Source organism: Erpetoichthys calabaricus, chromosome 9, assembly GCF_900747795.2.
Source record: "Erpetoichthys calabaricus chromosome 9, fErpCal1.3, whole genome shotgun sequence".
Classification (NCBI taxonomy): Eukaryota; Metazoa; Chordata; class Cladistia; order Polypteriformes; family Polypteridae; genus Erpetoichthys; species Erpetoichthys calabaricus.
The window spans coordinates 85795507-85814387 of record NC_041402.2 but is presented as its reverse complement, the minus strand read 5'-3'; the positions used below and the strand labels follow the sequence as shown (position 1 = coordinate 85814387).

At 35.0% G+C, this 18881-nt stretch overlaps 1 protein-coding gene across 1 annotated transcript in view; it reads right to left on the bottom strand.

Moving 5' to 3' along the window:
• Window positions 1-1066: 1066 nt before the first annotated feature.
• The window catches only part of atmin (ATM interactor), a 54768-nt gene continuing 36953 nt past the window's right edge, over window positions 1067-18881 (bottom strand). The window contains exons 2-4 of the mRNA XM_028809824.2: window positions 17230-17355; window positions 6674-6873; window positions 1067-4901 (exon numbers count right to left, since the gene is read on the bottom strand). Of these exons, the coding sequence (XP_028665657.1) occupies window positions 3125-4901; window positions 6674-6873; window positions 17230-17355 (2103 nt within the window). The 3' untranslated portion in view covers window positions 1067-3124. The remainder of the gene's footprint in view (window positions 4902-6673; window positions 6874-17229; window positions 17356-18881) is intronic.

The window sequence follows — 18881 nt, the reverse complement described above, 5'->3', positions numbered from 1 at the left end:
AAAATTTCTGACATTTAAAGATAGTTACATGCAATACTTATTCATGGTAAATTCCAAACAGAATTAGGAAAGTTAAAAACATGGGTACTTAATAATTTGCATTCCTCATGTACCACCAAACCTTAAGATCCTACCTGCACTGTCAGCAGTGTACTTTTGGGGGAAAAAAAACCTGCAACTCCTTAAATTAATTTAGACATCTGCAAAGGAATATGCAAAGTTTAAAATGAAAACGGTATCCTGAAGAACTTGAATGACAAATTTGAACTGACTGACTAGGATAAGATTTTTGAAAAGTCTATATTTAAATATTTATATGTGAGAATTAGATGCAAAAGTATTGTTCTGAGCATCATTTCAGGTAGGTACTGGAATCTCATCGTATGTGTTATGCAATGACAATAATGGAACCTTATCTTAAATAGTCATTTCTATAAAGACTGAAGGAGGAGGATAGCAAACCCTAAATTGTGCAAGGTAAGCTATACTGCTTGATGTAATAATGACTTTAGGCTGGGCTGAAAGGCACAAAGCTGAAGGATTAAATCTAGGAAGGATCTGACCTGCAGCTAGCTGGTGGGTCATGAGTTTGTTACAATATGAATACACTGCAAAGCTTTCATTCGGACATAAGTACTACAATGGGCACAGTAGTGGTGATCCAGATTTTATGTAGTTTTGTGTTTACACTATGGTCCAAAAATCCACAGGCCTCTTCATGCAAATCAAAATAGTTATAGAGTAGCTCAAAAAAAACACACAAAAAAAAACTTAATATTTACTTATTTAGACTTCAAATAATATAATTGGAGCACAGTACATTTTCCAAAATGTATAATTTAGGTAATCTGACAAAAAGTCACAAATATTCCAGTAGAAGTGCAGCTTTATTTTGAACATTTGTACTGCATAGCTTTGACACAACAGCAGGAGTTATTAGAAAGAAATGAGAAAAGTTATCTTGGCAGAGGGAAAAAAACGTTTTGAGTTGCAAGATTGTCTGGTCAGAGAACCAGAGAGCGTATTGTTTTGGCACTGAAAAGCAGAAAGGATTACTTTCATGCACTATATATAGTTATTAGAAACAGCTTTGTAAGTAAAAAGCACTTGAACATTTTGAATGCCTCTGAAATTATAGTATACTATATACAGCAATATATATACACATACACACACACACACACACACACACTTATATACACAAACATCCGGCTAATGAGAACATGAGTTTCATGTTATAGCAGCAGCAGAAAAAAAAAAAAATACCAGTCCTTCGACAGAGAAGTTCTACAAAACCATTAACACCAATATAACAGTAGAAAGTCATATTACAAATGCCACTGTAACCATGACAGGGATATGATGCTTCCTGCAATCAGTAGTCATTAACTAAATTAGAAGTTAAAAAGAAAGAAAAATGAATAATTTATACCAAGTTCAGAGGTTAAAAAAGCTGCAATGTCTTTGTGTTTAAATATAGATATATATATATACATACAGAGTATTTATTATACACAATTTATCAATACAGATTCAACACCCCCCCCCCCCCAAATACATCTATACAGACATACATATATATTATATACACACACACATTTTATAAAGGCACATACATACACAGTAAATATGTACACACACACAGAAAGCAATTATATATTTTGTTTCCACTGCATTAATGTTAAATGCTTTCAAAAATTACAGCAAGGTCCAATTTATCTCTAATTTGTTTGCTGTACAGTATATACTGCATTTTACTTATTAATCTTTAAAACCACTATGTATTACTACTTATGACTTACTGTGATTAACAGGTAAGTCCTGGTGCATTAACTGGTTTAAGATTAACAGGTAAATAAGCAATATCCTACTATCATGATTTCAAAAGCTTACTGTTGCACTTCAGGCACTAAATTCTTGGAGGTTACAACTATAAACCAACAGTCATATTTCCCTTTTTGTCAAATCGAGAGGCACAAACATTAAATAAACAAAATGTATCAACTTAAAAATGAACCATGTAAAAGAACAAAACAATTGCAAATGCAAAACACACACACACACACACCAGGGCAACAGATTACTTGCTAAATTTTCCTGCAGAGTTGGAACTTTTTTTTTTTTTTTTGTTAATGAGAGCAAATATTTTTGGTAATTTGTTAGTCTTATTTTTCAAAAATTCAAAACTTAATGCAAAGCAATATGCCATACAATATAAATAACATCAAATAATATATTAATCTTCAAATACTTTTAAAACAATAAAAAAATAAAGCTTCTCTTCAGTACATGTTTTGTTTCTCAGAATATTTTTTAAATCGACAAAACTTAAAACTGTTTTACTCATTACTCAAAATAAACCCTTTTTTTTTTGTAGTTGTGACTTCCTTGGAATTGGTATAAGAATACTACTATATACAAATGTTAAATTTTTCAACTTCATTTAAAAGAAGATGTCAAAAGCCCCAGCATAGTCTATACTGTCGTGAAAGACAAGATACAAAGACCTGGCTGTGAAATATTTTAATTGCAATTAACTTAGCTTTACTAATACCTAACCTCTTCTAGTAATGCCAGGATTAATACTACAATAATAATAAAAATGAAGACTATACAAGTAGAATAACAATGTAGACCATGTATAACATCTTACTTAGCAGTGTTCTTTGAATTCCAAATGTGCAACATACACAAATAGATAAGCAGAATTTTTTCACAGTGGTAGTAACAAGTCACTGAAAGGAAAATATTGGCATCCAGTACGCATGGACCCTATGATTCTAGCACAGTAACATACCAATTAGCAGCTGTCAAGTGCTCGGTTTTGTAAGCAACAAACTAAACGAATAAAATGTATTTCATTACCACTAGGAAACTAAGGACAAGCCAGAAATAATTATGAACTGCAGTTTGATTAAGATTTTGTTCAAGTCAATAAACTGAAAGATTTAGCACCTGTAAACTTTGGAATCTAAAGTGGCAATAACTATTTTGTGTACCAAAAGGACATTGTCTGTCATGTGTGAAGAAATGACTCGAACAAAGCTATGTGCCAGTTTACCTTTATATAAAACCAATAGCCGTTCACCCTTATGTACTTATGCAGTAAGACTTGACCACAATCTCAAACATGGATTTTGTCAGCATCCTGGAAGAAAGAAGACAGCTCTTCACAGGTCTGAGTTTCTACTGAGCTGAAATGAGATTCCATCGTGTTCCATGCAATGTCTGCCATAAGAAAGTCATCCATTACAGTCTGAGTCTCATTGCTGGTTAAGAATAAATGACCAATACCTTCAAAGGAGCTGGTAGTTGTCTGTGTCTCTGTGCTGCTTAGCTTCACTTGATTTTCATGATGGGAATTGCACCTGAGAATGGATGGAACTTCAGTCTGTGTCTCGGTATTTGAAGATTCACCAGTCATGGAAAGACTGGCTTGCTTCAGAAAACTATCTAATGGTATATGACTGCTTGTGTCCAACAAAAAATCAAGGTCTGTCTGTGTTTGGGTGTCGAACATTTCAAGACCCAAGTAGCTTGACTGGGCCTTACCACTAGAATAATTTGGTGCAGGGTTACCAAAGAAAAGAAAGTCTGTCTGAGTCTCAATATCGAGAGACTCTAAAACTGGTTCAGAGTTCAAAGTTCCTAAATCACTTTCATCAGTCTGAGTCTGTATATGAGTTGCATTCAAAAATTCCTCAAAGTCAAAGTCAATTCCTGTATTCTGCTCTTGCACAGATGTGATTACTCCTTCGCAGTCTGCACTAGTATCTGTCAAAGTTCCACGACTATCCAATGAATGCCCACTTATACTATCTGACAAAATATTCTCTAAATCACTGAACAAATTTATTGTTTGGGTTTGATTGTCTGCTGCATGATGCTGTGGAAGGAGATCACTCTGTGTACCAAAACAAATATCATTATTAGCCTTTTCATTGAAAAGATCATGATTAACTCTTGATACAAGATGTTGGTCACTTCTTTCAGCTGGTAAAGTGTTTCCTTTAAAGCTAGTTTGCGTTGACACACTGTATGATGGCATTGATCCATTGCCAAAAAGATCTGTGCATATAATATCTTGGTCAATCTGTACTCGGTCTTCAGAGGAGAGTTGATTGGTGCTAGTTTGGGTTTCTCTGGAAACTCCATAGAATGGGGAAAAGGTCTGTCTTAATATATCAGTCTGGGCACCTATAGATGATGTTACCTTGTTTGAAGAAGGAAAAGTTTGTGTCTCAACACTAACAGGCAGCAGCACTTGGGAACTAAAACTTAAGTCTGTTTGGGAAAATGATGACACAGAATTCTCATTGGAAATGCATGCAGTGTCTGGGAGAGAGCCCTTTAAAAAATAGGATATTTCAGTCTGAATATTAGTAGAAATACACTTAGATCTTTGTCCGATATCCTCTAAAATGGTGCGATTAGAAGACACAGGTTCCAGATTAACCTGAATTCCGGTATTCACAGGTTCCAAGGGAAATCTGGTCAAAGGCGTTGCATCTCTAAGTGTCACAGCTTTTGAATCCAATGTTGGTATCACAGTTCCAACAGGCTGAGAAAGGTAGTGCACAGTGCTTACAAAAGATCCACGGTTGTCCATAGCCAATACAACAGGCTTTACGGAACAATCAGCTGAAGAAACAATTATTGGCAGGTGGGCAAACTGCATAACAGGAACCTTAACCAAGGCAACTTTAGGCTTTGGCAAAAGAAACTTTTTAGCTGTGGATTTCTGGCTGTCAGCACTAGGTAGACTGGTAACTTCTGAAGAAACGCCAACTTCAGTTAATTCTTGCTCCAAATTAACAAGCTGAAACATGTGTTCACCAAATCCTGGGTGTTTAGTTTCAGAAAATGTCCCTTCCATCTTTCTCTTTTTAACAGGAGGATATCTATAAAAAGTGAAAACACAAAAATAATGCTTTTTTATGTAAAGAATTATATTAAACAACCCTCAGGCATTCATTTGAATATAATGTTTTAAGAAATATTCCTCCCACAAATTATATTTTTAATGCAACCTACCCCAGTGCTAAAAATAATACAAAACAACCCAATGTCAGCTTTCTCGTGTTACATAATCCATGTGTCAGTTATTCAGTCATATGATTACAATGTCTAAAACAAATGTATTTTTTGCTAAAATGCTGTTAAATAAATACTTCTGGAAAATAAGAGTAGAGCATAAAAGTGAAGCAAGCGAATTTAAGCCTTTGAAGACAGGGCTCTTGAAAAATGAATGAGAAGGGGGGTGGCAGACCTTCAACTGAGGTAACTGGCTTTTGTGCATGTTAGATTTTCTTCAACTTTATGTGCATTGTCTTTTTTCCCCAGCTAGGAAGCCAATTCTCATCATAACTTTGTCTCAATGTTAGGTAACGCACTTATGAACTGGAATAATTTTAAACTTGCATGTAAATAATTACACAGGATCATGCAAGTCAGATATGTGAAGAACACAGCAGGATAAACAGATATCAGGAGTACTGAATTCTTAAGGAACTTTGGTAATGTCATCAGTGTAAACTGCATAATGCAAATGACAGCAACAAAATCAGAAGATGCTATGCTACCAGACAAAACTATTATTACTTTATTCCTAAATGGAAATTAAGACATTACAAAAGCTCATTTAAATTTTAATAACAAACACCAACCCTTCCACCATCAACCATACTCTGACAGCATTCCAGATTAAATGGGTTTGAAAATGGGAAGCGGTTCTTGTTATTTTATGACTAATTTATTTCCTGGCTTGATCTAAATCTAAACTTTAGGACTCTCTTAATTTTCCTTAGAGCCTAATCTTCAAAGCATTTGGTGAATTCCTGCAAAACATTGGCAAACTACCCTTTCTGTTCTATAAATGCAGGAAAGTGGACTTGTTCATTTCATACAGTATCTACTGTGTTGCTATAATCATACCCAGAAGTGACACTTCCTCTGCTAAAGCCATCACTTCCTGGTCATTTTATTTACATTCTCACTTGCACTTGAAATACAGCATGTTAAGGTCCCATACTTAATAAACACTGCAGGTAACTGGGGAAAAAAATCACTGCAAATGGCATAGCACAACTAAATTAAAATTCGTGCAATAAGGATGTCAAGAATACTGTGAACAGGGAATGATTTGGAGGCATGGAAGTAAAAGGGCTGCTACCTGCTCCCATGTCGTGGCTAATCTGTGCTAAAAATGACCAAGTCAAGCTACCAGGAAACTGCTTAAAATGAAACAATGTCATTTTAGGAGATGCCATGTTACAGCCTTGAAGGTAAACTAGTCTGTACAAATACCCAATATGCAACCAGAATAATTTTATATCTACTAATCACTTACACACAAACGATCAAGGTCATACAAGTACACTCTTGCATGTTATTATTCTGTATGAACTACATTGCATGTACACAACTGAACAAGCAGGAGAGGGTTAATATGATTCTGTAACCTTGACATTTTATTTATTTTTAATTCACATTACCTATCATATTGCCTTAAGTCTGTTTTCAATTACTATTCTGCACTAATTCAGCAAATAATTAGAAAGGGAAATAAATAAATAATTAAATAAAAACAAAGGCAAAACTGTCTAAAACAAATATAATGTTACTTTTGGTCCAGCCAAAGAATAAATTAAATTTATACCCATGCCCCACTCACCTGTGTTCTGGTGGTATTTCGTGTCCTGTCCTGTAGATATGAGATAACAGGGCTGCCCGGCTAGCATAAGGACATCCACACGTGCACCTGTATATCTTTCCACAGTCCTCTGAATGACGTTTTAAATCCCATTCTGTGCTATAGGAGTTTGGGCATTTTGGACATTTGTGCTTCTTTTCAGCATGCATCTTCATAAAATGCTAAAATAAAAGAACAAAAATTAACAGGATTGCTAGAATAGTCAAATAGCTAGAACTTCAACAAGACATGTTGTAGATGTCAGGGTTAAATCAGAACACTCATACAGGATGGTTTCCATAAAATTTTGTTTTATTATAGTTTGAGAATAAATAAATGTACTGTGATGCAAACAAAACATACTTGGTTTTGAGAACAATGGAAAGGACAATAAGGCACCAGTTCTACTTGGGGAGTTATCTGTTATTTGCTTCTATTTTGGTACTGAGGTCTGAAAACTGGTATTAATATAGAAGCCAAAGTGTACCAATCCAACACTAGTACAACTGCACACATTTCAATGATCGCAGCTGCAATCACACAGATAGAAATACAGACTGGGGGCAAGGCAGAAAACCTAGTACAGTACAAGCATTCTGGTAAAAATAAACACTCTGATACAAATAATGAAGCAAACATTTTCCTTCCTATTCAATGTTAGCACTGCAAGCTTCATGAGAAGGAAGAAATTTTAGCTCAGCAGACTGTCAGGAGTTGAGATTTTCATCCTCCTTCAAACTGAATGCTAAACTAGCTCAAGACATTACTAAATACTGGGGGATGCCTATGATAGATAAATTGGTTGAAAAGTACCCTATCATTTTATTTAGCACATACATTTCTCTTGTGAGGATTTCCTTTTACATATAAGGAGTATGATGGTAAAGTGTACATTATTTCTTAATACAACTATAATGTACAGTAAGGCAAATAATCTAAGATTAACTAATAAACTATACCAACCAAGGTTATTATAGTTAACGAAAACTAAAATCAAAACAAACTATTAAAAAAAAACTTTTTCGTAAACTGAAATAAAATAATTAACAAAACCAAAATGAAAAACTAAAACTAAACGAAACTATTAAAGTAGCTGGAAAGACTAACTGAAATAAAATAATAATTTACTAAAATAGTTTTTGTTTTTGAATGAATATTCTTGCTGTTAGTTTTTAACCCCTATAAAACTTTTAACTCTAAAACTGAAAGTCATCCACCAGGAGCCACCCGCATATATTCATCCAGTGACTCTGTAGTTAGGATATAGTGGGTTGGATAATGGATGGATGGATGGATGGATGGTGGCTGGTGAAAGAGGGCGGCTGTTCACATGGCATTTGCGGTGATAGAGAGCTGAATACGCGCTTAAAGCATGTGGATTACAAAGGGATTTTTACGTACCACCTTTCTTTGCACTTGTTGTATATCAAGATGTAATTCAAACTCCTGAAACTGGAATATGGTGGTCAGCAAAAACTTTACCGTATGGACAGAAAAATCCACGAGTGAGTAACGTTTCAGTTTATTTCTCAGGTGCCAGCTTTTTGTTGACAGTAATTCACTGTCTAGAGAAAGTATAATCATGAAAAAAATTCGACCAAGATTTTGATGAATCTTGAAGTTTTTTTTTTTTTTATCATTATTATACTTTATTAATCCCGAAGGAAATTACTTGGTTTTTCGCATACCCCTTGGGGTCAGAGCGTAGGGTCAGCCATTGTACAGTGCCCCTGGTGCAATTGAAGGTTAAGGGCCTTGCTCACGAGCCCACCAGAGTAGCATCTCTTTTGGCAGTGATGGGGATTCGAACCGGCAACCTTCGGGATACCAACGCAGATCCGTAGCCTCAGAGCCACCTCCCCAAGTCTGAAAATACCGTTTTTTTGGAATTGTGTGTGTGTGTGTGTGTGTATAAACACGGTAACTCAAAAATTAAACTAGATAGATGGATGAAATTTGGCATGTGGTCGTTACACCAAAATTGTAGATCTGCATTAACTTTTGGGCCAAATCCATCAACTGGAAGTGGTACTTTACCTGAACATATTCGATTTTTTTATGCAGCTGCAGAGTCCGATTTAATCAACTTTAATAATAATTGATCAATACATTAATTTGATTTGATGGTTCTTTAATTTACATAATATAATCATTGTCTTGCAGTTTACTCCTCAAATATCCATCCCCATATCTGAGTACACGAAAAAGTCGAGGGGAGACCACTCCCGATTTTTGAAAATAACACGGCACTGATCGAGAGACTGACAAGGTCATCATACCACATCAATATATTGTTGCTAACCAATCGCTTTTGCTTTAAAAATATCGTTTAACAATGAAATGATACAAACCTTGTAAAATTCCTGAGTTGCCAATGTCTCTACTGAACTACAGGTAGGTAGGCAAAAAGATTCTGCAAAGTGATGAAAAGCTAAACATACTAATGTGTTTTTGTATTTGTTATATTTATTAATTTATCTTTTTTAGTTAATATTCATCATTATTAATACTAGATATTGTGAAAAGAATCCAATAGCAGAATTATGTTTTAAAATATTTGTCCCCGTTTTTTCAATGTTTCTCTCTCTCAAAATAGATAGTTGAAATATCATATTCTTTTTATTCTTAACATCAGCCATATCGTACATATTGCATACCAGGGATTTTTCCTGCCTTTCCTTCAAATCTGCTGGGGTAGGCTCCAGGTTCCTGCGATCCTGCCCTGATAAACAGGTTTAGCTAATGTATATATTGTTCCTAATCTCAGATGCTGTCTGTTGTTTTGTGCCCGTCCATACTCCTATTACCTACTCTTGCTCTGCTCATTAAGGGTTTACTGTTCTAATACATAGGCTATTGAAGTCTCACTGCACCTAACCTTGACACTACATGCTTACTTTTCTTTGTTTCCCTCAATACAGCTAGGTGGGGTCTCCACACTGATTCAAGCCTACAAGTCTTGTTCTTCCTAAGGCCCCGTGATTTTCATGGTCACACCTCTGAGAACACAGTAGATTCTGTTTTCTGATTTTTGATCTTTTCAGGCCTGCAGGTGGCAAAATTCTGTCTATAAATTGTTTGTGCCTGAGATGGAATCAGAGCTCAATATGGCTGGTAGGAAATAACAAAGCCCAGTATTTTAGATTTTTGAATGCAATATTTGAGGCATTCATTATAAGCACTTTGTCACTGGAGCAGAAAATGTTGTGTGCTGTAGACATTTAGAGTAAAAAACCCTCACATCTTACAATTTACCTAAATTTCATTACAAATTGGTCCATTCTGGGCAATAAAAGGAAAAGTAAAGTGCCAACAGTCAGCGCAGATTTGTTCAGCACAAATGACATAGAAAATATTTTAAAAATGATGAAATTGTGTGGGCGGCATGGTGACACAGTGGGTAGCACTGCTGCCTCACAGTAAGGACACCTGGGTTCGCTTCCCGGGTCCTCCCTGCGTGCAGTTTGCATGTTCTCCCTTGTGTCTCCGTGGGTTTCCTCCCACAGTCCAAAGACACTTGCATTGGCGATCCTAAATTGTCCCTAGTGTGTGCACGCCCTGCGGTGGGCTGGCGCCCTGCCTGGGGTTCGTTTCCTGCCTTGCACCCTGTGTTGGCTGGGATTGGCTCCAGCAGACCCTCGTGACCCTGTAGTTAGGATATAGTGGGTTGGATAATGGATGGATGGATAAAATTGTGTAAAATTGTTGATATTCAGTATCTGGTTTTGATTATGATTGTTTTTATCAGACAAAACCAAACAGTAAACTGTGTCGTGTAGTGTAGTAAGCTTCCACTAACATTGAACTCATATCCAAACTCGTTAAGTGTACAGTTCTGTCTCATTGTGACACAAAAACTAAACTCCATAGTAGCTCTTTAACCATACTATAATTACTAAAACTAAAACTGAAACTAATATATATAAAAATAAAATAGAAATTACTTTGTAAAATAAAAACTAAACTAAAACTAAAAATGCACAATGAAGCATGAATGAAAAACTAAAACTAAACTGAAAAATATAGAAATAAAAACTAATATAAAAAGGCAAAACTATAATAACCTTGATACCAACTCGAGTTTACCAAAAAGGTCCGAGTTCACATAACTCCAATTCACAATTTTTTTATGTTGCTTACATTTTAAAATGCCCAGAAAGAATGACTTTAAAAACAAAGTTCCTCAACAGAACACAAAGAACTGGACAGTGACATTAACTCCTGGTTATCTTTCTCCAATACTAAAATCAACAGCAGCCACTAATAATTTCCACCTATTAGCTTAGCTTCAGTCTGCCCAAAACATACTTGAAAATATATAAAAATACATTCAGATCCTTAATAATAATAACAGGCCTTTAAATATTTGGGGTTACGTGCATATTTGGAAATATTTAATATTCTAAAAGTGAAACACTCAAATTTAAATTATTTGACAAAAATCCTACCATAAACATTGAAGCTTAGATCACAAGCATACAACCAACAAAAGATGTCTGCTTATGATGCAGTGAAACTCAATATTCCCAGTGTTACTATGCAGAAAACGGTGATACTTTAAGTACCTAAAAAAGTGGAATGGATTAAGTGAGGAGTTTCTCTGATGAGGTAAGGTTGACATTTTTGCTTAAAGGAACATGCTTTATCTTTAGACAAATAAAAAGGGTACAAATGGCAATGTGCAGTAATATCAAAACTGCAGTACTTGGGGAGGCTGAGGGGAAGTGAATGGGGAAATCACAATATCATATTGTGAGCAAAGTATATAATAAAGATTTGTGTCAATGTTTATTTACTGCGAACAGATTCCAGCAATGTCAAACTTTTTTTGCATTAATTTCTAAAATCCTGTTTTCACTTTGTCATTCTGGGGTATTAAGTGTTGATTGACGTGGGGACAAAAATCAATTAAATGATTTTAGCACAACACTGGAACATAGCAAAATGCTAAAAAAAAAAAAAAAAAAAAAAAAAAAAAGAAAAATTGAGGAGGCCTGAATACTTTCTGAACCCAGTTTAAGTAAATAATGAGGGCTGACTTTATATACCTTATATAAAGGATTTTCTCCATTGAAGAATAATCGAAATTTGGGTGGAATTACAAGCCTTCAATTCAAAAAACACAGAATCATGGTAATGCACCTTGTCTTTTTACTTTATATACTGATTTTTCCCAGAAGTATTAATATTTTAGGAAAAAAATACCAGTTTTACACATTGAGCGTTTGACTGGATAACGGGTGTCTGGATTAGGTAACATGAGAATGTTTTTCTTTTTTCATGGACAACTCTGGACATCACTTACAATTGGACAGAATTATGGTTCATTAAAAATTGTTTTCTTTAATTCTGGGGGAGGACATGAGATTTTTCTTCTTCTAATCCATCATTACAAACTACATGGGTTAAGAAGCACATAAACATGTTTTTGGGTGGAGTATTCCTTGAAGGTCATGTTACATAAAAGCATATGAACAACAGATGCATTTTGCAGTAGTTATATTGTTTGATGTGGAGTTCAATTCAAAAGAGCTTATATTTAAAATATATAAACACACTTAGGAAGCCTCATATGGAAAACGGTATGCAGTTTTGGTCAACATATTACAAAAGACACAGCAACACATAACTCCAGAAAAGGAATTACTGTATATTGACTGAAGGATAAGGTATGAGTTATGAGGAAAGACTGAAGGAGCTGAACCTTGTATTTTTAAGAAAACTGAGGTTAAGAGATGGCAAAACAGAGACACTTTATTAATCCCCAAGGGGAAATTCACATACTCCAGCAGCAGCATACTGATAAAAACAATATTAATTAAAGAGTGATAAAAACACAGTGCAAGTTAAAAAGTGCAAGGTGGAGAGTGCGAGACAGGTATAACAGTCAATAACATTGTATAATGTTACTGTTTACCCCACTTGGTGGAGTCGCATATTGTGGGGGAGTAACGATCTCCTCAGTCTGTTAGTGGAGCAGAACAGTGACGGCAGTCTGTCGCTGAAACTGCTCCTCTGTCTGGAGATGATACTGTTCAGTGGATGCAGTGGATTCTCCATGATTGACAGGAGCCTGCTCAGTGCCTGTTGCTCCGCCACAGATGGCAAACTGTGACAGAAGAGGGATGCCTCACCAGTTTGTCCAGGTGTCAAGCGTCCCTCTTCTTTATGCTGCCTCCCCAGCACACCACCGCGTAGAAGAGGGCACTCGCCACAACCATTTGATAGAACATCTGCAGCATCTTATTGCAGATGTTGAAAGACGCCAGCCTTCTACGGAAGTATAGTCAGCTCTGTCCTCTCTTGCACAGAGCATCAGTATTGGCAGTCCAGTCCAGTTTATCACCCAGCTGCACTCCTGTTGTGTTTTAAGTTAGAAAATCAACAGTATAGTGGACCTCAGATATTACTTTAAAATTAGTTCCTCAAAGAACAAAAATAGACATAGATGGCAGCTTGAGGACAGTTTAGCATCACTGTTAGAATGTTTTTATCTCACACAGATTACCAAAAATACTGTATATGGCATAAGGTTACAAACTAGTGAATTACTGATGTCATTTGTTTGGCATAATGGCCGGTCCTTGTCAAAAGTGCTCTAGTGTACAGTATCACCATGCCTTTACAAACATCGATCAATAGCAACCATGTAAATAATAGTCTGATACAGCTGTCCTCAACCTGTGGAAAATGTGGAATAAAACGGTAATTGTTAACAGCATTTAAATTTCTAGAAGTGATACTCCTAGAATAAAAGGCATACAATCCCATGATTAATATTGTCTTCAGTTTCAGCTCTCCAGGCAAAGGAGATGAACAGTGAATTATACTTTAAATTGCTTTACTTTCTTATTAAGTATTAAAGTGTGAGACCACACATTTTGAGATGTATAGTACAGAAACCGCTGGATAAACTTTTACCTGATAGTGTTACTTACATTTTTATGAAATAATTGTTGAATATTTTATATGACCACCAGGCATGCTGACAGTATGTAATTACCCAATGCTCTGTACATTTTATTTACAGGTGTTAAAGTGCTGAACATATAAGTTATGGCTCTCTTGATATAGGCACATAAGAATTTATCTGAAAAATAAACATTGCAGTATATTTGAAATGCACCAGTGTATTACTAGATTTAAGTTTGAGCATTTTTTTTTGAGCCTGATGTTTTATGTTGAATATTGTGTCTGCAAGGATCATTATTCAAGTAAGAATTTCACTGTACTTGTATGTGACAATAAAAACAACCCTGACCTTTATTTGTAGAAGCTTGCATGATAACTGATGTGCAGTTTTACTGAATAAAAAGATTTATATTTAGTAACATAAACTTTAGCCTTCTTTCCATGAATTTTTTTACATTAAAACTTAAGCCTTTCTAACAAAATGTTCTGCGTGAGTTCATTTTCAAACAACTTGATTTTGGGTGTGTTTGAAAACTGTATTTACAACTAAACATCTCATATGTTTATTGGAATTTTTTTCATTTTTAAAAAATTTTTTGCAAATAACTTAATCTGAGGTGTGTTTAATGATCTGCAGTAAAAAAAAAAAGCAACATATTAAAATCAGCTGTGGCAGAATAAAGTAAATCATAAGGATATCTAATCAGAGGCGTAATCACTTTAACAAGATTTTCAGATGTAAAATGCTAAGTTGGTTGGGGCATGCTGCTGTGTTTTTGAATGGTTCTTTTTCTCCAGAATTCAATAGTTGGCATTCAAGACCAAGTTAGACAAATGACAAGACACTGCCCAAATTTCCCAGTCAAACAGTGGAAAAATATGGTTGCAGACACAGTACAGAAGATGACATTAAAAGCAAATGAAAGAGAAGTTGTGTAAAGTAAAAAGGTATTATCTAAAAACTGTAGTATACAGTATATAAACCTATTATTTCAGCTATGTGCTTCAGCATGATATGTGCTTTACTGATATCTCAAGAAGAACTTGACTCATGTCCTGCACCATAAGCATTTTCAAACAGGAAATCAAGATATTATAATCCTCAGTTCATTAAACTCTCTAAGAATTTGTTTCCAATTTTTTTTACATTGCTCCTGAAAAATGAAATGGCAAATGAAAATGTTAATTACAACAGTGGTTAGCTTTTTTAAAAAAAAAAAACAAAACACAAAAAAAAAACAAAACACTATTGTTACCAAGCTAGTAAGAGTGTTTGCTATCTTTGTGAACTTACTATTCACAGTCGTTTCACTCTAAACCAGAGGTTGACAACTTTCATTCCTCCAGGGTCCTGCAGTGTACTACGTGAATATGCGAGGGGCATTCTACATACCACCTCCCATCTTACTGCAGTCTTGACAAAGGTGCTTGCTTTTGAACTTACATTAACAAAATCATATTTGCCGATAGTGCTATCACATTACTTGTATTTTTTTAAAGCACGGTGCAAAATTAAGCCATTTCAAAAAGAGTCTGCATGTTTTATTAAATAAAAATTACTTTACTAGTGCTTTTTATTTAAATAACAAAATGAGTAGGGATTTAAGAATAAACAACTGATAATTACTAAAATACCAGATTTGTCCCTGCTGATACATTAGATAGCAAAACCTATTCACTATTTAACTTGGTTTAAGTATTAATTTGTTCATAATTTAAGAAGCGTTATGTATTTCAGAAAATAAAGATAATTTTTAAAAAGTGGAATTAATTACTGCAGACATTTTTTATCATAATTAAAGAATCTAATTTCATAATCTCTGGAGTTAGAACCAGAGTGTTTCCATCAGCCATAGTAATATTTAACTTGAGTGAAAATACAAATGCGTTTTCTCTCCACATACAACAATCAAGTCAGCCAAAAAGACAAAAGAATTATACAGGACTGTGGCAGCAGTGAGATGAGCTATGGAAGGGTGGCTAGCCCAGATACCTCTGCAGCTTTAAAAAAGTGAGAGAAGTGGAAGTAGCAGCAGCAGCACCACGTCAACCTTTATCTCCACTATGAGCCAATCATGCCTTTGGCATCATGCTAAAACACAAATTCTTTATGGCAGTGTGGTGTGTCACTTTCTTTTCACTTTTTCCTGTTGGGTCATTACGAACAAACTATTACCATTCGAACTACAATTATTACATTTGCACTAAAGATGAAACAGTAAAGGGCATCTTTGAAAAAGCTAAGTTATTACATGCCGTATGAAACATTGTAGCAACCCAATACTGGGCTAGGGAAGAAGCTGCAGCAGCAGAAGAAAATGGTTGTAGAAAGATGTCAATTTTAAAAAGAACAGAGAACAAGGCAATAAAAATAGAAACTGAACTGAAAACTATTTACACCCAACAATAAACCACTCATTGATCTGCCTGTTCAGAAGTTTAGAGGACCTAACTACAAATCAGATATACTTATGGTCTTGTCTTGGTGTCTGACCCCAGGTTATGCCACTACCACCAGTGCACACTCTCTAACACACACCGCAGTTTAAACACCACCGCACAGTCAATATTGACCCCACTGCTCTCTTCACCACAGACATAAATCATCCAGACAGTATACCATATCAATCTGGTTCATGTGCTCACTACTACAACTGACAACCCTTCCAAAGGGAACGCATCTCACTCCATCCAAGTCTTAATTTTTCAATTCACTCAATCAAGGCACCGTCCCATTTTTTTTGTGTATTTCCTGTATTAACATGACAAGCAGCTCTACGTAGTGTTTTCTGCCTCACTCACCATACTGAAGTGTCTTATAGCCACCATGCTGCCTCTTGGACAAGATAGATTGGATACAGATGAAGCAATCCATTTTAAAAAGATAACTTTGACTACACTACTGTAGCTTGGTTATTAGAAATTTGAGTATTTTTTTTCTGCTATTTTATCATTTTTAAATTATCTTGCAGCCCATGACAAAGTCTACAGAGGGCCCCAGTCTGCCGATTTAAAACATCTGCTATAAACTAAATTAGTCCATTATTTTTGTTTGAATGTTAGTATATTCATACTGCTTATTTATACTATGGCCACTTCACCTAATGCCTTGCTTTATACGCTTTGGACAGACACATCCATTACAGTGAAACCTTTTCAGGTATCACTATTTACTCAGAAACTAGCACGAAAACCTTATGCATTTATGAAATTTAGCTGTTGAGGAAAGTTGTCACTTTCGGTACTACTTAGCTATACTGTATAGTTGTATGGTTTAAGAGGGGTTATTGGAGAGCAACAAGAGTGTGTACAACAGGGGTGTTAGATCAAGAAAGAAAGTAAGAAAATAAGAATTTCTTCAAAGTGGACAAGATTTCATGGTTTCAGTAAGGCTTTCTGAATGATTAATAAGGCAAGTTGATACATTAATTTGTTTAAGTCTCCGAACTGCCACATGACAAAAATATCTACCCAATGGGTTTGGTACAGAGGTATTGTTATTCTTCACTTGTTGGTACTATTTCAGACTGAAATTATAAATAAAAGCAATAAATGGAAAATAATTAAATACAGACAATGAGCAAAGATGACTGACTATCAGTAATAAAAAAACAATGTTTACATACTTGTTTAACCAGAGAAAACTGAGAGAATGGTCTATTTGGTCCTCTAGGGCAACCCTCAATTGGGCAGCAGTAAAGCTTTTGTGATGTCTTCATATCCTTCCGCACCGTGGGATTAATTACTCCATCCTGAAACATAATACAGAGAAAATTTACCAACCAAACAAACAAACATTGCTACATCTTACAAAGAAAAAGCTTGCAAAAAAATAAAAACATAATACTATTAGTGCTTTTACAAATTTACACCAGCTGTTACAGGCTCAAAATGTACGTTTTTATTTTACAATAATAACAATAACGGTAGCTCACTACTCAAAACGGTAAATCTAGGAAGCAGCCGGACTCTGAACCCGCAACCTCTTAATTAGGAATCTGCAACTCTTACCGCTGCACCACGCAAGCAGTCGTGTCAGTGTTGTACCCTAACTCAATTTCTTTGATTTCTTTTTCTTCGGTTATATCCTTGAATAATATGTTATACTTGTTCCTTTTATGAAAGTGTTTATTTGATATTTGGACTTCAGTCTTTGCATATTATACACTTCATGTCAAAATTTTGTAATTAGTACTAGAACATGGAAAATGTTTCTGTTTTAGGTATGTGTTCAACATTTCTTGCCTCGCATTTCCTGTCATCCTACATTTACCCAGATCGTTGTAGACACGGAACACACATGAAAAGCATGTGATCCAAATAACGATACATTATTTACCCAATACCACTCCAGGCACCTCACACACAGATAAACAGACTTGAACTGGGAGAACGTTTTGTCTGACTAGAGCTTTGGTGGTGGGGGTGAGGGACAGCAGTCTGCTTGCAATGTTCGACACATCTGCAAAACAAAAAGACGCAAATGGAGAGGTGCAAAGGAATTTAAGGTGGCCCGGCATTACGAGTTTTTTCGTAGGCTACAGGGATTCTAGTGTTAAAGGAATAATTATAAATATTGGTAAAACTTTAGGTAATAAAAAAATGCATCTATTACACATTTACCATTAGGAACCTTATACACTTCTTTGGGTCTTTATAACACTTACAAAGCATCACTAATGTGTTTTTTCATTTCTGTAATGTGATGTACAAAATAACTTCATTTTGGTGTGGTCTGATGTGGTTTAACTAAAACATACTTCTCTTGATATTATACATTTAGTATTAGATCTGAGAATCCTTCATATTAACAAGTAATTTTTACAATTATGTCAATATGCCACACTGTAGAGAGATGAATAACTTATCTACTATGTTTTGTAAGTGTTATGAAGATCAATAGGAGCCTTTATTGTAGTACCTAAAAAGAAGTGTTACCTAAATATCAAATAGCCAATTCTTTGTTTTCTGGTACTGAAAAAAATTAAATGTCTTGAATACATTCACAGTTCTTTAAAAAAAGTTATGTATGGAGGAAACCATTTTAAGGTATTTATTACATAATCAAGAAACATTTTCAATTTTAAAGATCAATGTCTAACAAAGACCTTCAACATTTTGATCGTACAATTGCTTTCAAAATCAAGCAATACATTTAGGGAAGACATTTCATATAAACCATTCACCTGTTTCACTAGGTATTATGTACTGTCAGGTAGAATGATGGAAGTTAAGAAATTTCTACTGTAATGAGAATGAATCAAGGTACAGAGCTAAT